We start from the raw sequence: 25,485 nt of genomic DNA, 5'->3' as shown, positions 1-25,485 counted from the left end.
CATGAGCTGGCTCTAATAACTATATATGTAGTATGCACTTTCATTAGTGAATAAATTTAAGTGTATAGTTCACTTGTGAAAAAGATATAAATAGATGAGATGTTATGACAAAAGAAAATCTAATAGAACCTTGTGTGGTTCTTGCACTTGACATAAGACCCAGAAATAAGTAATTCATTAAGTAATTCATAGTCATTAATCATTGTCAATATCACAGCATTATCAACAGCAGTATCTGTATCATACCTTAGATACCATAGATAACATAGTTTCAAATATCTTAAACCAAAACAGATTACTCTACATAACATAGTAACAAAATATCAAAAGAGCATAGTTTGATCAAATGCTCTCTACAAAATATGTTCTACACAACTTCTAGTCAACATTACAAAGCAGTTTCTATTTTGTTGTTGGTGGTTTGAAGCCTGGGGTGGGGACGAATGTCATAAACTCTGCCAAGCGTGCAGCTGTCCCAGAATTTGCTCCTTGCATTGGGTCCACATTGAAAGTTGTTTTTCTCTTAGATTGCAACTTTTGAGGCCTTGTCACCTGTTGTGGAGGTGGAGATGGGTCTGATGGAGGGACCTAGTAAAATTGTGAACAGAAATAGTGACCAATACAACCCAACAAAAACCAATCAATTTGTTATCAAATAGTATCAATCAGTTAGATCTACCCAATATTTACTCGTGTATTATAAATCAATATAAACCAGTTAACAGTTAATCAAATATTAGAAACCAAACACTACCTGTTCCTGATTTTCTGGCTGTGAGTAAGTGGGTTGGGTGAGTACAATCTCTGAAGCATTTGCATCAGCAATAACTTGACGTGGTGCTAATGAAGCATTTTCATTAATCTCAGCAGCTTGGGTGTTAGTAGTAGCAGCGTTTGCTAGATCTGTACCCTCTCCAGCCTTAGAACCTTTTTCTTTTGCAACAACAGCCGCTGCTGCATTAACAAGGGCACTAGCAAGGTCATCAGCTTTCCTATGAGCACAACTCCTCTTTGTATGCCCTCTCGTACCACAGTAAGTACATGTGAATTCTTTGTATTTCCTCTTCAACTTGGTTTCAGTTTTTGACTTCTTAACACTAGATGACTCTTCATCAGCATCCTTCCGTCTTTTTTGGGTTATTGGCCCTGTCTTTCGCTTCATTTTAGGTGCATGAGGCCTATTTTGTTCACTTCTCTCCCAAAGATCTTGTCTGGGTATTGGATTGAGAGAGTGCTTGTAGGTATCTCTATAAGCTTCCATGGTCAGCCAATGATGACAAAAATCCTCAGGATTTCGATTTATCTTGGAGATAGCTGCACATGCATGGACACACGACATGCCTATAAGGATAGATGTTATGAAACAGTATCCAACAATCTATTTAAATAGAGACTAATCACCAGAGACATAAAACATAGTGAAACAAATAAAAACACCTAAATGAATACAAACCAGTCACTATCTAATCTAAATTATGTTTAATTAAATGAATACAAACCACTCACTATCTAATCCAAACTATGTTTAAGCAATTATTGGCTACCTCAGTACCTGTTATTTGCCAAAACCTACAAATGCATATGCTCTTTCCCAAGTCAACAGCCATGTTGGTAGGCCAACCATGGATCTCAAATCTTTGATAATCTTCATCTCCACTCCAGATTGATAATCTTTGTAAAAATTTTATGTAAAACTGAAACCCAATTTCAGATCAGATTGTGTAAGTGGAAGAACCACTCGAGTTTTATGAGAGCCTGCCTCTTATGATCACTCGTTCACTCTACAAGTAGGAACAGTTGCTAGATTTATTGCAAAATAATCCCCTAGAAAAAAAATTGATCCTGAAACTTGTTGTACAAAATAGTATGCATTAGAATTAGTCTAATATGTTAGACTATTGATACTTAACATAGCATAATCATCATAAAGCTAAAAAGAATGGTATTTAGAATCACAGAAATGGAAAAGGTATAATTATTCTAAAAATTTCTATAGTTTCACTAAATTTCAATTAATTTTCTATGGTTTAAAAGTTCGTAATCAAGTTCTTAAATCAAAATTTTCAATTAGATACTTGCAGCTTAAACATTTCTAATTAAGTCCCTGTATTGTACAAATGTTAAGAATTGTCCTATATTAGCAATTTATGTGTTCTGCTACATTAGATGAAAATATGGAAACAAGCTCCTTTTTTAATGTGATAAGGATCCGTAGAAAACTATGCCAAGATAAGGGAAAAAAAGAATATCTAGAACAAGACGAACATAATGAAAAAAATTAGCATAAACTCTGTTAACGAAACAATAATCAAAAGTTAAATACACTGCAATGACTGGCCAAAATATAAAATCCTCAGTTCATGATTATCACTTAAACATTCATGGTGGTCATTGATGCATACAATGTTCAGTACAGAAAATATTTTATTTTTACAAGAAATTATCCAATCAACAATTAAATTAAAATGGGATATGAAGGAGTATAATTGTTATTTTAAAATGGAATATGAAGAATCAAAGACTGTTCAAACGGATAAAGAATTGAACGATTCGATTGATCACAGCCACACATGCAAAAAAAAATTAAACCCTAACATACAAAAGTTATAACATTATCAACAACCCCTAACATACAGAAATTCTATCATCATCAACAATCATAATCAACCACATTCTCCCAAAGTTTCACTGATCAAGTAAGGTGAAAAAAATGAAAAACACCACACAACCAACATTTTCATAAAAACAGAGCACGATAGTTGAGAGCATCAATTTTGTTACTAACCTGTTTTTCAAAAGATGACTCCCAGGTAATTAATCTTCACAATGGGGGTAGAAAGAAGTAAGAAAAGTTTCAAAGCTCCGTTACTGTGACATCCATGGTGATTCTCTCACGGGAAGGAAAACGAGAGGAAGTGGAGGAAGAGAAAGGGTCAACTCAGTCTCACCTTTGGAGTGGTTAGTGTTTAGATTTTCACTTAACCCCTTCCTAAGGGATACGACGTTGTTTCTAACAACTTTGGCGCCAACAGTAAAACGGCGTCGTTTTGAGACTGCCAAGTGTCATTTAAATTTGCCAGGTCAGCTCTCCGGTGACGAAAAACGCCAGAAGGGCCAAATTGAGGCTCGAGGCAAAATTTCAGGGTACATTTAAAGTCAATTGAAATTTTGAGGGCTAAATTGAGTCAGAGGTCAATTTTCAGGGGCCAATTTGAGTATTAACTCGGAGAAATAATCTCAATAATTTATTTTTTCTTTATATAACAGCACATATTTACTTATTTATTTTTTTATAGGTTTAATTACTCTGTTGGTCTCTATAATTTCGCAAAATTTTTAATTAGGTCCCTATACATTTTTTCCTTTTAATTGAGTCCTTGCACCAATTTTTTTTTAATTGGGTCCCTATTTTTTTTCTTTTATTTGGGTTCCTATACTAATTTTTTTTTAGTTGGGTCCCTATAAAATTAAGCCAATTACTGTCAAGAAAGACCAAATTGAAAAAAAATTTGGTGCAGAGACCCAATTAAAAGAAAAAAAGTATAAAGACCTAATTAAAAATTTTGCAAAACTATAAAAACCAACAGAATAATTAAATCTTTTTTAAATTAGTTAAATATGCTCTAAAATTTTTATATGAAAAAAATATTAAAAACATACAAATTAATATTAACCATTCTAAATTTTTTATATAATTATTTTTTGTAATTAGATTAAATATTAATATAATAAAAGAATATTAACCATTCAATTCGTGCAACGTGCGAACAATTTTGTTATTCATATATGAACTCCTTTGCGCATAGATTAAGAAAAAAATAAAATAGATTTATGAAACAATATGNNATATATATAGTGCAGAATATATACTAAGAGTCTAATAATATAATTAAATGTCATTTAATATTCGTTATTTGTGTAATTACAATATAAACCATTTATACGTTAAGTTTTAATTTTTTTTTTCTTTAGGTTGTATGATAGTAACAAAGTGTAATCACATTTATTTTAACATAAACATAATAGCTTTTACATTTAAGTGAAATCTGCTAATATAAACTACAAAAATAATAAAATTATTTAGGCCTATAAAAAGCAGATGATGAAACAATCTTATACATTATACAATTGATTTTTATATACGAAAACTTTTCCAAATTAAAAATAACTATTAATATTAATATTAATAAATAAGTAAAAGTAAAATTTTATAATTGATTAATATTTAGCCTGTGCGGCGCGAGTCTTACACTAGTTTTTATTAAGTGTGGACAATGTAAACACCAACATCTAAAACATGGCCATTCTCATAAACAAAAGCTCTAACTAGAGGCTCGCCGGTTACTATATAGCCAAAGGTTGTTTGGATAAATAACTTAATTAAATTTTTTTTTAAATAATTTAAATAATAAAGGTTTATATTAAAAGTAACTTATAAATAAATTATTTTGTGTTTAGTTTTTTAGTTCTAAAAGTGTTTATTTTAAAAAAATATGATAAAAAAATTTTTATTAAGAGAGAAATTATTTTTTTTAACTTTTCTTTAAGTATTTAAAAAAATTTTTAGAAGCTATAATTTAATTTTTAAAATTACACCAAATATTAATATTACTACTTTTTATAAATTAAAAATTTAAAAAATAACTTTTAAAACTTTCCAAATGAACACAAAGAAGTGAAGAACCACGGGCCTAATAAGAGTACAAATACAATTGAAAGACTAAGAGACATGAAAGTGTGACACATTGTTACTATTATTAATGTGGTTTGAATTTGAAATTTTTAAATTTTAAAAGGTAAAATATAATTTTTTATTCTTAAATGATTTTTTTTATATATATTTTTTAATTTCCACCTATGAAATAAATTATGAAAAATTACATGTTATTCTTTAAAGTAAAGTTCAAAATTTAAAAGATGTGACTTACGGGCTTTTTTTTTTAAAACTTCCATCAAAACTATTGTTAATTGTTAATTGTTTTACTTTTTTTTCCTTCAATTATAGAAAACCCCAAAATATTGAATGAATTCTTTATTTTAATCTGTATAATAGAGTGTCCTTTATTATAAAAATTAATCATTTTCAATAATTTTCTTACTAAATCCTTTTTTAATAATTAAATCTCTTTAATGGTTCTTTAAGACTAATTTTCCTTATTAACCAAGGTGGTGGACTAATGCCATGGTTTATTGATAGAGTAGGTTTAGGATATACAAATTTGACTGACATATGAACAAGGAAGCATGAATCTACAAAGATTAATTTTGCAGCAACATGTTATAGATGATATTTTCTGCTACAGCAATAACCTGCAGAACCTTGAGACCGAAAAGTTGAAAGAAGAAAACGACAAATGGAACGAATCGTGTAATGGCTACATTGAGTAACATCAGCACCAACTTCTATTAAGCCATCATTATCTTTTTCTCGCCGCTCTTGCTTCGGAATGCTGATAACAACGAGAATGATCGCGAAGCTGCACAAGAATTTTCTCATGCCCACCTTCAGAATATTGACGACAGAAAACAACAACAAAAAAGGAAAGAGAAAGCAATGCTTACACTTCTGAGGCGTTACGCTGGTCGATTGTGCTTCGTCGCCCGACATCAAAGTAACTAAGACAACAACATAGAAAGAAATGATGATTAACTTGAGCATATTAATCAAATTCTTATGGTACATATTTATGCGGGTAAACCACCAAATACATCCGAATTATCTTGGCCTTCACAAAAATATCCTGAATTTCGACAAAAATGTCCTTAAATAATTTAAAAACGTAGGTCAAAATCTCACATGACAAACAGAAAGTTCTGTATGCCACATCACTTTTTTCTGTCAATGTAGAACTTCTTAATTCACGGATGTATATTTTCGTCATGTTTTTAAAATAACAAAATTTGAAGACATTCTTCTCAGCAACAAATTAATTTGGATACATTTTTTGGGGTTTACCCTATTTAAGCAGTAAGTTGTGCTAGCCACAAATAGTTAGTTAACCCTAACTCTAGTTAAAAGTTTGTTAGCTAGATTAGTTAGGTTACTGCTTCTGTTACAGCTGTAAAACCCTAACTCTGTCAAGTGGGAACTCTCATCTACCATTCTCACAAAAGCTAACAATTTTCTGAATTTCTGACGTTGCAAGAAAGTCGTTACTGTGTCGTTATAGAAGGAGCAGGAAGAACCTTTCTGTAACCCAGATTCAAAAGATTGGTGGGCAAATACATGTTTCATAGGATACATGAATGGCAGAACCATTCAAAGGCTTTTCTTATAAGATGTTACACTGTAAAGTCATAATCATGATTGTTCAATACTATAGATTGGTTCTTGTTACAACAACAAGAAGAAAGCCTTGTCCCACTAAGTGGGGAGATTGGTTCTTGTTAAGAGGCATAAAAGGAGAGAGAGAATTCATGAAACTGGTTTATGTAGACACCGAATTAAAAACACAGATATGAAGAATATACAGAGAAATAAAAAATAATTAATGTATGAGAAGGGTATCTTTAAGAAAGTATATCCGTGCACTAAAGTCAAAACCCTTTCCAGTTTCCAATAGTAAAATAAATTTTTGCTCCATCTAAGGGTCTGCCGCTGGCCAATGGATTGCTGCATGCATAAGGCGGAATTCAAACCCCTGACACTTGCTTAAGTGGACAAGTGAGTTGACCAATCGACCAACCCAAGTTGGTTGGCACTCAAAAGATTTTAATTCTTACAAAATAGTCCTTGAATGAAAAAGGCTGGCCACCCAAAAGTTTGACAAACTTAGTTAAATATTGGGGACCCCAAATGATCACATATGTTTGATCATTCTCATTGGGGGCCCATGAATGCCTTTCTTTCATTCAGATGCTATTTTGATGAAATTAGCATCTTTTGAATAACAAAATGGTGATTTATCCTTTAAGAGTAGGCTTCAATGGCAAAAGATGAGGGGGAAAAGGACAGTGTAGGCCAATATTGTGTTTTTATGTTTTATCACAGAGAAGATGTCCATCATTTCATTTAGGTATTGTCAAATTTGAACTAACTGATTGAACCTCACAATTTTTGTCCCTTAAAAGACACCCCAAAGTTGTATTAGCTCTAAAGGTACTGTCAGCTTTGGACCTCATGATTTGTCCCTACGGGTACATCAAAGTTGTTATGTGCTGTTTAGCTTTGAATTCGGATCTTCAAAGTGGTAGTGCACTATATATTAGAAAGTGCTTTACGAATATGGTATCTATCTACCAATAATACATTAATGTAGGTCTCCATTAGGAGCAAGTTACCTTGGTTTGGGGAACTATTAGTTCCGGCATTGTTTGCCTGAGAACCATCAACACTGCCAGTATCTGCTTCCATGTTGGGTCCAGAAGGCAAGCTATGATTTTTTCTTCTAAACTTTAACAGCCCTCTCAAACCTTTCGGTGAATCCTTTACTGGCTTCTCAATCACTTCGGGAATCTTCTCAAGCATTGAGTTTCTGGAATCAGACACACGTGCACCAATTGATGTTGATGCAGTCTCCAAGCGTGTTGGAAGTGCATTACCCTGCTCAGAATCCCGTGGACAACTGTCTTCTGAACAAGAAACTCGGGCAGATGGGGCATGATAAGGTTCCTCAGCAGTACAAATGCTAGATGATTTTGAAGGTTTGCTCTCTGTGTTATCTCTTTTATCCTGATTTTTGGAATATAAGACATTTAAATTTAGAGAAATGAAGAATTGCTCCCATGATATTTATAGAAGATAAATCAAATTAAAATTTTCTTCACCATACAGTTAAAATACCTAAAAGTAACATATCCTATCTGAAATTCAAAAGAAAATATAAGCAAATTTCCAATTGTCATAAAATTGAACATAAGCTGCTCTTCTATACACACTTTCTGCATTGAATTGTAAATTTAAATTGAGTAAGAAATTCTACAAAGTATGTGTTGATATTATGATGCCACATCCACAGTTACTATTGCTTAGCAAACTTAAATTATTGGAAAATGTTAGCTACAGTTTCGATCCTCATATATATAACACAATAAAATCAAGGAATCTTCTTGGCTGGATAAGTTGATTGTAATATTCATCATATTTACTATTCATCTATTCAGAACCATGCTCATGAGGTCATGATCATGCTTATGAAAATTCTGTTCAAACTACTTATGAAAGTTTAACATTATGAAATCTACTAAATTACTAATTAGACATACCTCTGTAGGTTGCAAGAGTGATTGGTTCTCTGAGCTTTCTATATCTACTATATCAGTGCTCATTGGTAAAATTGGAGTAACAAGAGCATAACTTGACACCGTCTCAGCTTTATCCATTACTCTATCATTGTCATATTGTCTCCTTGATGGCACGGGTTTATTTTCAGACTTCTTGTTACTAAAATCAGGGGCACGTGGTTTTTCATACTCAAGCATCACAACAGTCTTCTCAATTATGGGATTGTCATCTCCATCATCATTGGGTGAATTGTGAATTTCATTTTTCCTCATCATGGTTCCTGCTGTATTCATAGAAGACTTAATACCATTCAGCTTCTGTGTCTTCTCTGTACTTGATGATCTGTTTTGGACACTATCACTTGCATTAGAAGTTCTGATTTTAAGTTCCGGGAGGGCTGCAGTCTTGCTTTTATCATGGTTCACAATAGCAGAAATCTTTCTGCTTTCGGTCACATTAACTGCCTTGGTCTTTGCTGTTGTCCTAGTGCCACTGTTATGTGTTTCAACTGAGGGACTCGGACGAATAGTACTTATTTTAGGTTCTGACAATCTTCTACTTCGTTGCAAAGAATTCTGACGAATGGTACCCATTTTAGGTTCTGACAATCTTCTAATTTGTGCCGATGAAGATTGAGGAATGGTGCTGATTTTGGGTTCCGACAATGTTCTTATCCGTGCCAAAGAAGTCTGATGAATATTAGTCATTTTAGGTTCGGACAATCTTCTACTTTGCACCACTGTTGACTTGGTATGAATTCTACCATCAATCCCCTTTTCCTTCTTAGAATCAGGCAGAGAAGGAGCTGACCGGCTTAATTTGTTTGTAGCTGAGTAGCTTCCACCATTTAATTTGCTGGTTTTTGAGACCTCGGGGGAAATATTGCATCCAATGGAAGCAATTCTGAATCTTTGAAAGGGAGAGGATGATCTTGGCTCAGAATCACTAAATTTTGAGCTTGGTGAAAGCTTTGTCGGAAGCTTTGTGGTGGTTACTTTTGATGGCACTGGTGATTTAGCAGTGACGGTGCTACTCCTAGCAGCAATTCTCTTTTGCCTCTCCATCTTTAAAGCTTCTATGCGTTTTCTGTCTTCCTCTTCCTATTTATTTATAATTAAACAAAAAGAGTTGAGAAACAGATGAACATCCTTAGAAAACATGGTTATCCCATCAATCTAAATGAAAACATACTAAAAGAATTGCTGACTCTAGAATATGGTGTCAATGATCATGGCTTGGGCCTTTAATTATATCATTGTGTAACATAAACATTATATGGAAGGGAAATATAATTTAAGTACCCTCTCTTTCTTCGTTTTCTGGAGATCAGCTTTGTAGCTTCTAAGTCTTTCAGCTCGTGCTCGTGCATCATCCAATGGACTCGGTTTATTCGTTTTTCCTCTCCTAATTGGGCCAACACTTGATTTCTTCTCCTTATTCAACATCTTAGATCCTGGTTTGGTTTGAGCCAATGCCGCTTTGTTCTTATCTTGTGAAGCACGCCCTTTTGGTTGGGCCCGCATTTCATATTCTAATAGAGGGCCATAACCCATCAAACCCTTTTCTGTCCCCCGTTCAGGCATCATGTTCAATTCATCTGGCTCACAGGAAAGGTTTTCTTTCTTCTTATGCACCTTTGGGAACTCCGAGTCCATGTCCATAGCATTTCTCTCACCACTAACTCCAACCGACCTAGAGTTCACTATATAGGAGTCATCACTATCATCATGGAACAACCTCCTTTCCAACTTATTGTTTGAAAAACTGTGTCCGTTGATAGATATCATATCTGAAAAAGACTTTGCATTACCAGACACACTTTCTTGTTTATTAACAATGAAATCCTCATTCGCAGCCCTCCTATAACCATTCTTCCTTCCAGAAGTTTCTTGAGAATGTACATCGTCCACAGACCTGCCACTACCAGTTTGACTTGCCCTTTTGGATAACAACAAATCACCATCAGTTGACGTAGCCATGCGCATTGATCCCTTGCTAATGGTGTGCATATCTACACCATTACCTCCTTGAATTTCACACATACCCCTCTCACCAAAATCTAAGGGATCGTTGACACCAATCTGTTTCTTTCTCCTGATATGATCTACCTTTTCAAACATGCCTTGGTCAACGGCATGTCTATCTTCATCTACATCTCTCAATAACAAATTTTGGAATGCTTGCCAATGTCCTCCTTCTGCTTCCTTATCACCACAGTCTGCAGCATCATCCCTATCATACGAACTCAATTTCTTCAAAGATTCCTCATTACTAATTCCTCTTCCTCTTGTAGCCTTTGCAGATTCCTCAGTCTCTTCATCAGCTTCAGAAGCAGAAGCTGAAGCCCGTTCTGCGTTTGTTACGTAATTGATGTTCCGGATGATCACCATACCAGACTTCTGTCTACTCGATCGGCTAGCTTTCTTTCGTTGATCTCCAGTCCGAGAACTTCCCCTTTCCATATTCATTTCATCCTGAAACATTGAAAATTCTGCATTCAAAGCATCCGATTCATTATTATAGTTTCCATTATCCATAGAATGCCTTCTGTGTCCCATATTTTGATCAGCATTTAATCTCTTAGCCTCTGGCTGCAAAAATGAGTTGTTTGCTGGATAGGTCTGATAGTAGGGGATGCCTTGCACTGGATACGGCTGAAAAGCTTGTAAGGAACCTGGGAGATAATGAACGGGCCAAGGGGGAAAACCATTATGTGGAAACTGGACATGAACATTATCTTGGAGACCTTTTGTTGCTCGTTGATCAGCTGAAAAATTAACTGAAAAAATGCACAAACAAGAATCTCAGGGCATTTAAAGGAAACAAGAAACCAGATTTCAAGAACTTTCCCAAGTTGGTCAGAATAAATTCTTCCATCTATAGACCACAATAACCAAACACTTCTAAGAATTGAAAAATCCTTGGCACCAAATTTGCAGATATTGCCCACAGCATCTAAAATGCCACCAATTTACCCAGCCAAAGCCACTATACTATTGAATAACTTCCACATGACCCTCGCTCTCAAATGTCCACAATGGATCCTCCTCCACTGATTTTCTATTCTTAATCCACTCGGAGGTCACTAATAATAATGATTTCGACGACATCTACATTCTTTGAGCATCTGCTTATTATATTCAGAAGAATGACTCTTGGAGATTCAAAGGAACGGTTAGGTTCAAATACGAGTATGCATGGCATGTGTTTGTGCATGTAATAAAGTGTGATGACTAATGACTAATACGCATTCAGTCAGGTACAATATCATGCATGAATTTTACGAGTTCAAAATGTGCTAGAGAAGGTACCAGAATTTGTTTTCCCATTACTTCCTGACTCCAATTCAGTATGGGATTTAGTGGTAGTATTGGAAAGTATAATGCTTGATGCATTTGTAGCAAAGAAGTCTGTACGATTAGGTGTAACTTCACCAGCTTCAATTTCAAGCCATTGGCCACTTTCATGTTTTCTTTTCCATAAAGCCTTAAATCTTCTACATGCATCCCTGAAATATTGCAAGATTTAGCATTAGCAAGACCATTATGTATGTTTAAGACCAAAGAAATTTAGTTCTTACATCAAGCGTGACGCTTCAAAGCATTCAGCAAATGACATTAAAGCTGGCAGGCAGTCAATGTCGAAACCAGCAGCAAAAGCACGTGCAAATGCCATTCCTTGCTCTTTCTGCAGCATTGACTTACGTGTCACCAGGACTTTCAAAATCTGACCTCTATTGCAAAACAATGAAAACAACCATGAATATGAACTGGCTTCTAAACAACCTGTTTTACACAGTCACTCAGACTATTATAACAAACAAAGCTGCAAAATACATTATGTTCAGCAGCTGAACTCTATCCAGAAATGCTTGAGTGATGACATCCTTCAAGGGTGCTAAGCCAGGCAAAGATACCCGGAGAAATTGATTAGCCGGAGGTTTAATTCATGTATTAACAAATGTTTCAAAGTCTTAATACAAAGGGAGGAATTCACAGCCAAACTGAGCTTTAATTTGAAATATAAGATAGTGAATAAGTATACAGAACTAACTTTTGATTAGCCAACATTAGCCAATTTTTTTTCTTTATTGTAAAATTTATTTTTCACCCCACATTATTTAGAAGGTTTAGGGTTTAGAATTTAGGTTTCAGAATGTATAATTTACGGTTTAGGGTTTAAAATTTAGAATTTAGAATTTAGTATTAAAAAAATTGGCTAATATTGACTGAAAAATTTGGCTCCCTAGTTGAACTCTAAGATAATATATAAACAGCTATCCTGAAACCTTAAGAGATGCCATCCTTCAAGAATGCCAAGTCAGGGCTAAAAATCATTAGGAAAATTTTCTACCCATTTTGTAATGAATTGCATACAAAAGATGAAAAAGCATTTGAAGAGATATAGAATTTACTTTGACTCTGCTTTTGTCCTTCCATTTGCTTCAGTTCCCTCTGTAACGGACTGGCAGATATACACAGACTTATTATGATAAGATGATAATAATCGGGAAGGAAATTAAGGAACTCAAGATCTACTAACCTCATAAATTATAATTGATTTCTCTGCATTAATGTCATTGCCTGCATAGAGCACTCAAGTTCTTTTAGTTTAAAAAAACAATAAATTTCAGCAAAAAATTGTGATAGAACACTTGTTATTTCGGTAGTACCTTCAGCACTTTCCACTTTTTTCATTTGTTCTTCTTCCAACTGCAAAAATACAAAATAACCTTAGCAGATCTTTGATTGCAGTCATCAAATTTGAAACCATGTTAACTATTTACATACCGTGCTAATCCCAATACAATTATTTCCTTGAATTGCTATTGCCTCTTCAATTTGTAAGACTTCAGACTCTAAATTATACACACGTTCCAATATCTCAGGAGTGTTCACAAAGCGAACAAACCTACAGGAGCAGAGAAAAATCAGTTCAGCATTCTCATTTATATGAAAATTAATTATCACCTAGAAGAAGTTGTAAAGGGTAAAAACTTTAGTACTCCAACTGTCTACAAGTCACTAGATATATTTAACTTTCAAAAGCATGATTTCAGTGCCATTTCTTCACAACTTCCCTCTCCTTTAGAAAGTGTAAGAACATAGATATAAATGGAAATCTTGATCTACAGGTTATATAACAAATAGAAAGGAAAAAAGAGTCTCTAAAGATGGCGGCATTGCAGATCCACGCTAGGCACTAGATTGTTTAAATGAATGATCCAATCTCAAATTCAATAAATGGAGCGACAGGACTCCGGAAAACCTTTCAACAGTTCCCTTGGTAAACCAGGCGGCATCACTGCCGCAGTCGGGCACAAGAACAATGGAATAACCACCCTTGCTAATTTGATCCTGAGCAACCTTCAAGTGGGATAGAAATGGATTGAGCAAACCCGACGCAACCTTCTCCTTCTTTCCATTCGTGATTATAACCAAGTCAAACCTGATTCAAAGAAAAGTTAACCAAAGCAACTAGTCAGGTTGCAAATACTATTCATTGTTTTGAGTGAGCTTCCCGCGGACTAATTAATAACATAAACTTCTAAAGAAACAAAATAAATTCATCAGAAAAAGCATGTTTCTTAAACTGAAATTCTAGTACACTTAAGCTTATCGGCAACATTGCTAGTATATCAATATCTACATAACTTCACTTCTGATCACATTTCAGCCACATAATTTTATCAATAATATGGAGGCTCCAATTAAAATAAATCACTATAGTTTATAGAAAAAATGAACTAGACCACTTAATCACAGTCCCTAAATCGTTACTTTAAGACTAGCACGTATCCTAACTTTTTAGTAAAAAATGAAAAATAAAAATCTAACTTACTATAACTTCATTGTTTAATTTCTTTCTTGGCTGAAGAAGTGGCACAAATAGAACCCCAACAAGAAGTAAAATAAATAAATAAATAAATTTGATGAAATGGCTCTTTACCTGGTTCTAGTTGGTGTGAGCTGAAACACAGCTGAATCCAACTTTGTTGAAGAGTTCATTGTCATTGTGACAAAGAAGAAGAAAACAAAAAGAAAAAGAAAAAAAGAGCTACTTGGTTTTCTCAGGGATCACACATAAGTTTTCAAAAAACTAAAGCTAAGATCAAATAATAGCCATTCCCAAAGGGTTTAGAAAAAAATAATAATAATAAAAAAATTAACCCCCACAAAAAGATTATGCAGTCCCAAAATGGGTTTTGATTTCAGTGACTGAAAAAGACAAGCTTTTCAAAAAAGAAAAAAAGTTATCTGAGTAAACTTGAGGAAGAAAGTGAAAGTGATGAGAAGAAGGAACACCAATGGGTTCTGGGTTTTGTGTATGAGACAGGATCCAAGTTTGTGGTGTTCTTCTTCTTTGGATTCCAACACCAACCAGGGACCATTACCATTATTCAATCTTCTGCTACTACTACACTATTATTATTATCATCGGAGAGTGAGGGACTGCGGGGCAATATTTTTAAGCTTCAGGTCGGAATAACTGAAAAGACTGAGGGTATATTAGGAAATTCGTTTAAATTGACAAGCGGCACCTAGTGTCAGTGTCAGACAGACGGGAGAAACACATGTATTATCGCCATGAAACGTTCATATTTGTTGCGAGAAGTTACGTCATTGCCCTTCAGGTTTTCATTAATTCTAACCAGATTCTCGCTACTTTAATTAATGCTTTCTTTTAATAAATAAAAAAATCATATTTATCTTTTTAGTTAAAATTCAATTTTTTTTTTATCGTTTTAGATAGTATTTTTTTGTTTTACAGTAAGATACTATAATACGGTCAAAAGCTACATAATTGAAGAAAAGCGTTATAGTGCGTTCGCTGCTAGCACTGTAGCAACGAAACAAATCTCGACCCATTGCATAGATTTTGCCTTTGATAGAGCTGGATAATATAAGATTCTTTTAGCTATCAAATTTCTTTATTTGATTGGATTTAATTATTGATTTAAATTATATTCATCTAATTTTTAAGTTAAAAATTTATAATTTAAATTATTTTAATTATTTAGATAAGAAAAATGCTAGGAGCAGCAGATTTTGTGAGTTGTAGCCATCAATTAGTTATTAATAGTGTATTTAATGATGTGAGATTTTATTTAATGATAAAGAATCATTCATTTTTGTTTTGCTCGCTAAATGCTAGCCAAATTTTAACAAATCTACTAGTCCCTAAACTTTTTCCTTAGATAATTTTAAAATTTTAAATTATATATATTTTTAATTTAAAAATTTAAATTGTTAATTTTGTGCTGCAACAATGCGTTGTGGTTTCTTACTTTATTTTGCAGCATATAATTATAGAATGCTCAAAACAGTAAAAATTAAAAAAAAAACGAATTAAACGAATAAATATGATTTTTTATTTAAAAAAGAGCCGCACAAATAATTGTGTTGAAGTTTGTGTAGTAAGTATACAATTTTTTTCATTATTTTTTCCATCATGGTGGGATGGATCAAATGATTCTTTAATATACTGATTAAAAAAATCAATTTAGGTTGGTTGAATAGTTAAATCACTTGTCTGCTTAAATAAGTATAAAAAATATCTTATATGACTGTTACAATTCGAAGATATAATTTGGCATTATACGTTACAAATCGGCTTAATGAGTCATAACTCGCCCTAACGGCACAATTTATAACAAAACGCCTAGCAGAGTATTATAACAGCTGAATGCAATATGATTGCCTTTTAATACAAATAATCATGACCAATAAAATGGAAAAAACACCTCTTCCTATGTAAAGAAGGTAAAGTATTTTCTCTAGACACATTGAATTCAGAATACTAACTTAAGCATCGGAGTGCTTTTGCAAGTACCTAACCCCTATTTTCGCATGTTCTCTCTACAAACGTGATACATCCTCGGACAAAAAAGCTCGGACCTCCAGGACTTAATAGTTCGGCATTAAAAGTTATACTTCGGTACGACTATCAAGAGTTGAGTTTCCCCCAAGGTATTCATAAAAGAACAATTGGCACCCACCGTGGGGCCAAAGATATAGATCTTTTCTTTTTTCGGCCTCAGTGCTTCTACATTCGCCCATGGCTGATCTACCACCACCTACACCGTCCAAACTTCTCCGGATGGTAACAGAGTTACAACAAGCCAACTAGCGTATGTGATAGGCAAGAATTTACACCGGTTTGAAATTCCACAAAATATTTCCGTTGTTAGTATAGTCCAAACCGACAAATAATTCTTGCATCAAATTAAAAATTGGTTTTGTCACGAGTACAAACCCCAAATGAAAATTAACCGAAGTATTTAAACTCTGGGTCGTCTCACAAGAAATTTCAATGAAGTGCATGATTATTGGCTATGAAGTACTATGGGGGGTTTGATTGATAAAGGGGCAAGAATTTAAATGACAAGAAAAGTAAATTGAACTAGAAATTAAATGGGCAAGAGAAGTAAATCAAGCAAGCAATTAAAGAAAGCAAGTGATAAAGAGAGACATTCATGGCAAGGGTTGAGAATATAAGCTTTCTATCCTAGTCATATAATGATTAATTCATCTTATTTAGTCAACTCCAACAATTGGAAGAAGGTATCTTGTCATCTTCACATAGGGAGAACGTCAAACAAGACTAGTTAATCATACCACAATAATAACAAGAATTTATCTTATTACGTCATCCCCGATGATGGAGGAAGGTATCATATTATCCTCACACTCGAAGAAAGTCTAATAAGACTAGCTAATCTCAATCCAAAAGTCCTAATCAACTTACTAATTGAATTAGCAAATGATTAGCGTCAATAGAAATGATACTAGCTAACAACTCTAGATCACCAACATAGATTGGATTTTCATGACTCAAGATGGCCTAATTACTCTTTCCAAGCCAAGAATGCTCAAAATCTACTCTAACATCCAACCAAGCATTTTATCAAACACTTGGTGGGTATGAAATGAAAGCATGGTAAAAGTGCAAGAATAATAAATACACCAACTACCAATTGCAAGAAAAGTAAATTCACAACTCAAATCAACAATAAAAGAATATCAAACATTAAATTGCATTAAAAGTGATTCAAATCCAACATGATCATTCATGAACATAAAAGAGGTGTAAAAGTAAAATTAACAAGAGAACCAAGAGAATTAGAGTAGTAGAACAAGAAATTGTAGAAGAAACAAAATGAATCAAGTAATCAAATCTAGATCTAAGAGAAATTAACCTAATCCTAACCTAATTCTAGAGGGAAGATGGAGCTTCTCTCTCTAGAAACTAACCTACATGATGCAAGACTACAAACAATTGCTCCCCTCTTTGCTCTAGCTTGAATTCTGCATGAAATAGCTTCAGAAGTGAGTTGGAATGGGCCTGGGCAGCTCAGAAATCGCCCCCAGTGTTTTGCCTTTAAGTGGGTCACATGCGAGCATCGACGCGTACGTGTCATGTACGCGTTCGCACCGTTTGGCAATTTCTCTATCCACGCGTACGCGCCATGTACGCGTACGCGTCGCCATGCAACGTCACTTCTGTGCGCGCGCGCCTTATACGCGTGCGCGTCCTTTGATGTATTCCAAATCCTTGTTTCCTCATGTATTCTCCACTTTGCATGCTTTTCTCTTCACTTCTTCCATCCAATACTTGCCTTATGGACCTGAAATCACTAAGAAACACATCAAGACATTGAATAGAATTAAGGTGAATCAAAATCACCAATTTAAGGGCCTAGAAAGCATGTTTTTACACTTAAGCACAAAATCGGGAAGAATTATAAAACCATGCTATTTCATTGAATAAATGTGGGAAAATGTGATAAAATCTCCTGAAATAAGCACAAGATAAACCATAAAATTGGGGTTTATCAAACCTCCCCACACTTAAACTAAGCATGTCCTCATACTAAACTCAAGAAAGAAGCAAAGGGTATCAACATTTATTCAATGTAAACTACCTAAATGCAACCTATCTACATGCAATCCATCTAAATGAATGCAACTACTTGGTCAAAATATGTCAACTTCCAAGAATTGAATTGAATTGAATTATCGAAAGATTTTACAAACTTGCAAGAATAGATGATCATGGGTGGAAACATGTAATTGAGCAATCGAATCCTCACCGGATGTGTATCCGCTCTAGTCACTCAAGTGTATGGGGTTGATTCAATCAATTCTCCCCTAATCATGCTTTCCAAGATTTGTTTTTTATCTAACAATCGACAATTATTTCATGCATGCATACAAATATCATGAGGGCTTTCCCATAGGTTGTAACGAGGCTAGGGTCAAGGTAGGGTTATATATGGTCAAGTGAGCTCGAAATTTGAATCTTTGATTAACTTAAACTTCCCACCTAACCTATATAACAACCTATACAATTCTAAACAAACCTAACTACCCATTCTTCACTTTTTCACACACTCATGCATTCTATTTTTGACCACCACACATATGCATTGATTATTATTGAACTTTTAATTTGGGACATTTTGTCCACTTTTTATTGCTTGTCTTTTTCTTTCTTTTTCTATTTTTTTCTTTTGATATATATATTTTTTTTGTTTTGTATTATTTATTATTTTTTTCTCTTTTTTTTTTGCAATAAGATATATACAAAAGTATCAATGCATATGGCTTTACATTTAATTAACACATGAGTATGTACCCAATTTCCAAAATTTTGACAAAAATACAAAAAATACACTTTCATCCCAACCAATGTTCCCAACTTTCCCAAACTTGAATGATAAGTACTCTCACTAGCCTAAGCTAATCAAAGATCCAAACAAGGGACATTTATTGTTTTTCGCTCTAGGCTTGTAATGTGCTAAACTTAAGAACAAGTGGGTTAAGCATAGGCTCAAAATTGGTTATAATGGAAGACAAAAGGTAAGTTATTTGGGTAAGTGAGCTATTTGAAACAATGGCCTCAATCATATAAATGCATGTATACATAGAATAATGGACATATAGAATCAAACAAATCAAAGATTACAATCATAGAAAGATAATAATGCACACAAGAATGAAAATAAGTGGTTATATGATGTAACCACACAATTAGGCTCGAATCTCACATGCTTGTGTTCTTAGCTCAAAAACATGATCCACAAAATATATAATTCAAGCAAGTTCTAAATTTTTTTTCAATCAATTGGGGTGTCCTATAGGTAAATTTCTTGAAAAATTTCATTATTTTGACTAAGTTTACTATATACATATGTAATGCAGGAAAATGCAACTAAAATCCTAAAATGAAATGCAAAAAGTGTTGGGATTAGAAACTTGTTACGCAAAAATGCCGAGTGGTCGGACGTCCCCCCCACACTTAAAAGTTTGCACCGTCCTCGATGCACTCAAAGATGAGCAAACGGGATACGGCGACTTTCCTAGTTGCTACCTTCAGCAGGTAGGTCAACCAATGCTGCGTGTTCTTCTTCCGCTTCCGTTTTGCTTATGGTGCATTATTCATGAAAAATAGAAAATAACACCGTAAGAAGAGAAAACATAAAAGCAAGGAAGCATAAATTGTTAGAATGAGGTGAATCACTAGAATGGAGTGAGTGGGTTAATATGACATTGATGAAAAATAAGTGTGTGGGTCCTAACTTGCATGCGGTTTAGAACTCACACCCTAGTTTTTAGGAACCATGTCACAATTATACAAAAGAAAACACACATTTCACTCATTCTAGTGTGCTTGAAGTATTTCAAAAGACTTGTAGGGTAAGTCAACCAAACAAGTAGTAAAGAAGCATAAAAGTATTCAAGCAAACAATCAAACAATTGTGAAATTGGATAGTGACATTGATCGATGTGCAAGTAAACTTGGTGAACAAAATGGTATATGAAACTCACACAACAATCAATGACACATATTGACATTGTTACAACACCTAAGTGACATAGAAGTGAAACACATGGATGCTATAAAACTTAGGAAAAAGAAAATAGAAGTAAAAATCAATCTCATAGCTAGCATGGTCCACAAAGCTTTACAAAGCTAAAAAATATGTTATTATGTAAACTTTCGATCTAATTTCACAATTCTACAATCTCAATGCATAAAATAGGTGATGTTAATAAAGGTAAACTATAAACAAGCATCACTTAAAAAATGCAATGATAATATACAATTGCCTAACAATGGATGATGAATGCATGGTGGCCAAAACATGCAATTCAAAAGAGTTAAGAAGCTTAAAGGCAATGTAACATATACTTGGTGTTCACAAATGTTAAACATTAAGAACGCAAAACCAAGTGACAAAATATAACCTCAACAATTGAATCCAACAATGACAATCAAAGAGAATTATGCTAAAATAGCATCAGTTAATACTAAGCAGCAATAAATGGTAAATAAAATTAATAATTCAACACTTATAATGAAATGAAAAATTAAACTAATTAAACAAGTAACTAACTAACTAAAAGAAATGGTTATGGATGGTGTTTGGTAGTGTTGGATGATGATTGAAGGGTGGAAAGAGAAGAGAAGAAGGAAAGAAATGGAAAGAGGAGAAGAAAAGAAGGTGGATGAAATAGGGCAATCCACGTGTGCACGTCATGTATGCGTAAGCATGGATTGATAAAATGGTAGCACGGGTGACGCGTACACGTGCATGGAAAAGCAGAGAATTGACGCGTACGCGCGAAGCACGCGTACGTGTGCGTGGCCTTGTACGTTGGACACAAAGTTAGCACACTTCAGGCATAACTCTCGGGTGAATGTATGGAAGGGTGGAACTTCTAATCCACGCGTATGCGTAAGTGACGCATGCGCGTGGATGGTCGAAATTGCTTGGGGCACGCGTACGCGTGGGTGACGCGTACGCATGGGTTGGTGCTCTGTTTTTCAAAATTTTTCTATGTTTTTGCACCAAACCAAGCATTCCAAACCTCCAAACAACTACCAAAACATCATAAAACCTTATTTAACATACTAGACTCCCAATTAAACTTAACTAATCAAACAAAACATAAAATTAAACTAATTATTAGCAATATTTACAAAAAGGAAAAAGGAAAGATGTTACCTTGGTGGGGGTGTCTCCCACCTAGCACTTTTGTTTATTGTCCTTAAGTTGGACTTATGGGGAGCTCTCATCAAGGTGGCTTGTGCTTGAATCCATCCTTGAACATCCACCAATGCTTGGACTTCCATTGCGTTTCATCATCTAAAGTTAATAACTCCAAGCTTTGATGGAGTTCTTCACAAACCATGGGCTCCCAAAGTTTATTCTCCTTGTATGATCCGGGATCCCACACTTTGTTTTCACACCCGTCTTTGAGTTGATCATGGTAAGTTCCTCTGGGTGGCAAGCAAAATGAGTTCTCACCAAGGCACCAAACTATCCTCCTAGACCCATCCAATTGAGCACTAGTCCAACCCTTGCTCCTTGAAGCTTCAACCATAATGAGCCTAGAGTTACAATGCCAACCACTAAACATCCTCCTTTTACGCTTTAATACCACAAAGCGCCTTAAGTTGGCCATCCGTCTCAAGCAAACCAAATTCAAGTGGGATAATAAAGCTAAGAGTTAGAAGTTTTACCCACTCAAATGAAGGATTAGATGACAACCTAGGTGGAGGAGTTCCCAATGATCTTGACAAGGCGCGTTCTACTCCCGTCCATCCTCTCCTAGAGGCTACCACCACTTGGCAAGATTCTTCAAGCTTTACCTCTTGCCAAACTTCCTTAAGTTCCCATTCTTCTTCACCAATGCCTTTAATCTCTTCCCTATCACTTAAATCATAGATGGGAGGTTTAGTAAAATCTACCTCATCATCAATTCCAAGTCCAATGGGGAAGATTCTTCAAACTCAAAAGGATCATATGTTGATGCGGAATCATCATAAATAGGAGGGCCTATTGCTTGGGACACTTCTTCCAATTTTTCAATCACATTGTGCCTTGGAGGTTGTGCACTCTCCTCCTCAACATCAACTTCAAACTCCATGGAAGAAGGTTCTTCAACTTGTGATTCCTCTATGTATTCAACATATTCTAGGGTTCCAACTACTACTTCCTCTTGTTTATAATATCGACCTTCTCCTCTTGTTGTACTTCTTACTTTAACTCATCTTCTTCACCTTGGAGCTTCAAGTTCACTCCCTTACTAATCTCTTTGATTGCCTCTCCACATTCAACATTGGGAGTGCCTTGATTGCACAAGCTTAGGCAGGATGAGACTATATTGCCAATGGCTTCTACCAGGATAGCCATCTTGGCTCTTAGCTCCTTAAACTCCTTTTCATCCTTCTCGTGTTGCCTTAGGATACGAGATTCAAGATCTCTTAGTTCTAGTATGAGGGCTTCATCGGGAGGCGGTGGTGGAAGAGAGGATTTACTGTTTGAGGGAAGGGTATTGTAGTTGGAAGCTGGTTCATATTGGTGAGATTCTTGAGGTGGTGTGTATGGACTTTGTGGTTTATAGAAGTATTGGTATTGGAGTGGTGGTAACTCTAAGTATGGTTCATGTGGCGGTTGGTATGGTGGATATGGGGTAGGGTCATATGGAGGTGAATGGTGGTATGAGGCTTGTGAGTATGGTGGAAGGCTATATTGAGGAGGGGGTTCATAGGTGATGGTGTTTTTATTGAAAAACGAATTTCCAACACACAAATCCAACCGGCAAGTGTACCGGGTCGCATCAAGTAGTAATAACTCACAATAGTGAGGTCGATCCCACAGGGATTGATGGATCAAGCAACTTTAGTGGGTGATTAGTTTAGTCAAGCTAACATTGAAGGGATATTGGATGAAATGTAGCCAACAGAATTATAAATGACAGGAAATTTAAAGTTGCAGAAAGTAAAATTGCATAAAACTTAAATAACAAGAAAGTAAAATAGCTGAAATTTAAATTGCAAGAAAAGTAAATTGCATGAAAAGTAAAGGGGGGTTGGGTGCTGGAAATTAAAGAGAGCAATAGATCAAAACTCAGAAACTCTTGCAGAAAGCTTAACTTGCAGGAAAGTAAATTAGGATCATGAACAGAAATGTAAAATGAAGAACAAGTGCAGAAGAATTAAATTACTTGAAAGTAAATTGAAAACCAATGGAACAGTGAAAACAGAAGAGCAGCCAAGAACTCAACTCAATTGCAAAATAAAATTGAAGATCTCAGGGAATCAAAGAGACTAGAAAACAAGTCTAGATCTCAATTCCTTCCTTGATCAAAGTAGAAAGTAGATTGAAGAAGAAAGAAAGATGAAAGCCGTAGAGAAAAAATTGGATCCAAAACTCAATTCACTGAATTATGCAGAAAATCAACAAAGAGCAATCTTAGATCAAGAATGAAACAGAATTCCTTCAAATCTCAATCCAAGATTCAAGACAGAAATGAAAATTAAAGGAGAGAGCTCTCTACTACTAATGCTCCCTAGTGGAGCTAGCCTTTTTCTTGAGATGGTATTGATGCCTTTATATAGGCTTTACAAAGTGAAAATGAAAATGAAATTAAAACAAATCACAATAAAAATCCTAATCTAATTGATCCTTGTGCCTTTGAGAGAGGATAATGGGCTTAGCTTGCTTTGGATTTGAGGGAGAATGGGTCTTGGATGGCCTTGGTTCAATTGGTGAAGATTTGAGTTCAAAGGGAATTTTAATTGAATTTTGGCCCATGGGTGTTCCCAGGAGGCTGCTCTGCTCTTGTGGAGGGCAGAGCAGTAAAGCTTTGTGTGGGGATGCATGTTGCATGCCAAGTGTGGGAAGGGCACCAGGGGATTGCCCTGCCCTTGTGGAGAGCGGGGCAGTGGTGTCTTGTGCGTGCCTTGCCTCCCTGCCCGTGTCAAAATGCTGCGCGCCTAAGCTCCTTTGTGTGCGTCCAAGCATGCGTGCCATGCACCAAGGAATGTTGCTCTGCTCTCCTTGTGGGCAGCGCAAAGCTTTCCAAGGGGAGTGCCAAGTTCGAATCCCATGGAGTGCATTGCTTGGCTTTTTCTTCTTGGCACCTAATTCACGCATAAGGCTTGGCTTCCTAGAGATCCTTGGTTCGAAACTTGGTGGAGGAAGTTGCTGCAATTTTTTCTTGAATTTTCATGAAGAGAAGCACGACAATGCCCTACTCTCCAAGAGGGCATAGCAGAATAATGAGCGCTACTTTGCTTTGGAGTGAGGCTCCAGTTTCGAACCTTGGTGGAAGCACTTTGGTTTATTTTCGCTTATTTTTGGCCCTTAAAGATGCCTTTCACTCATGCCTCAATTGTATGTCAAATATGGATAGCTATATATCGTTGGAAAGCTCTAAATGTCAGCTTTCTAACGCAACTAGAAGCACATCAATTGGACGTCTGTAGCTCAAGTTATAGCCCTTTGAAGGAGGCATGGTCATGCTGTGAGCGCCCAGATTTTAACTTAGCGAAAATTTGCTTCCAACCTCTCTTTGTTTCATCATGATATTGCCCTGCCCTTGGCAAAAGCAGGGCAATGTGCGTGCTGGTTGCTTCCTCCTTTAATTTGGTCATGGGCCACTGATGAGCAGATAATTTGTACGCTTTTTGGCATTGTTTTTAGTATGTTTTTAGTATGATCTAGTTAGTTTTTAGTATATTTTTATTAGTTTTTAGTTAAAATTCACTTTTCTGGACTTTACTATGAGTTTGTGTATTTTTCTGTGATTTCAGGTATTTTCTGGCTGAAATTGAGGGACCTGAGCAAAAATCTGATTCAGAGACTAAAAAGGACTGCAGATGCTGTTGGATTATGACCTCCCTGCACTCGAAGTGGACTTTCTGGAGCTACAGAAGCCCAATTGGCGCGCTCTCAATGGCCTTGGAAAGTAGACATCCTGGGCTTTCCAGCAATATATGATAGTCCATACTTTGCTTAAGATTTGATGGCCGAAACTGGCGTTCAAAGTCACCATCAGAATTCCCAGCGTTAAACGCCGGAACTGGCACAAGGATGGGAGTTAAACGCCCAAACTGGCACAAAAGCTGGCGTTTAACTCCAAGAAGAGTCTCTATATGAAATTGCTTCAATGCTCAGCCTAAGCACACACCAAGTGGGCCCGGAAGTGGATTTTTATGTCATTTACTCATCTCTGTAAACCCTAGGCTACTAGTTCTCTATATATAGGACCTTTTACTATTGTATTTTCATCTTTTGATCTTTGGAACCTTTTTCTTTAGATCTTTTGATCACTATGGGAGGCTGGCCATTCGGCCATGCCTAGACCTTATGCTTATGTATTTTCAACGGGGGAGTTTCTACACACCATAGATTAAGGTGTGGAGCTCTACTGTACCTCGAGTATTAATGCAATTACTATTGTTCT

General features: G+C 35.3%; 1 protein-coding gene across 2 annotated transcripts; it reads right to left on the bottom strand.

Annotated features, from left to right (window-relative positions):
* Positions 1–5,158: 5,158 nt before the first annotated feature.
* Positions 5,159–14,660, bottom strand: LOC107474326 (COP1-interacting protein 7). Of its 2 annotated transcripts, XM_016093951.3 has the most exons (13): positions 14,174–14,660; positions 13,493–13,672; positions 13,015–13,135; positions 12,897–12,936; positions 12,767–12,807; positions 12,639–12,688; positions 11,805–11,957; positions 11,536–11,732; positions 9,526–11,003; positions 8,206–9,324; positions 7,282–7,672; positions 5,563–5,616; positions 5,159–5,477 (listed from the first exon to the last, which is right to left on the bottom strand). In XM_016093951.3, the coding sequence occupies exons 1-13, from the start codon at positions 14,236–14,238 to the stop codon at positions 5,407–5,409; spliced, it is 3,960 nt and encodes a 1,319-aa protein (XP_015949437.1). In that variant the 5' UTR covers positions 14,239–14,660; the 3' UTR covers positions 5,159–5,406. The 2 variants fall into 2 exon arrangements, with proteins under 2 accessions (XP_015949437.1, XP_020990990.1); XM_021135331.2 differs by lacking the exons at positions 12,897–12,936; positions 13,015–13,135; positions 13,493–13,672; positions 14,174–14,660 and having other exon boundaries at positions 11,805–11,911; positions 12,767–12,803.
* Between the last annotated feature and the right edge of the window lie 10,825 nt (positions 14,661–25,485).

The sequence above is a fragment of the Arachis duranensis genome, chromosome 2, assembly GCF_000817695.3.
Source record: "Arachis duranensis cultivar V14167 chromosome 2, aradu.V14167.gnm2.J7QH, whole genome shotgun sequence".
NCBI classification, from domain to species: domain Eukaryota; kingdom Viridiplantae; phylum Streptophyta; class Magnoliopsida; order Fabales; family Fabaceae; genus Arachis; species Arachis duranensis.
Note: the sequence above shows the minus strand (reverse complement) of the source record. Positions and strands in the feature narration are given on the sequence as shown.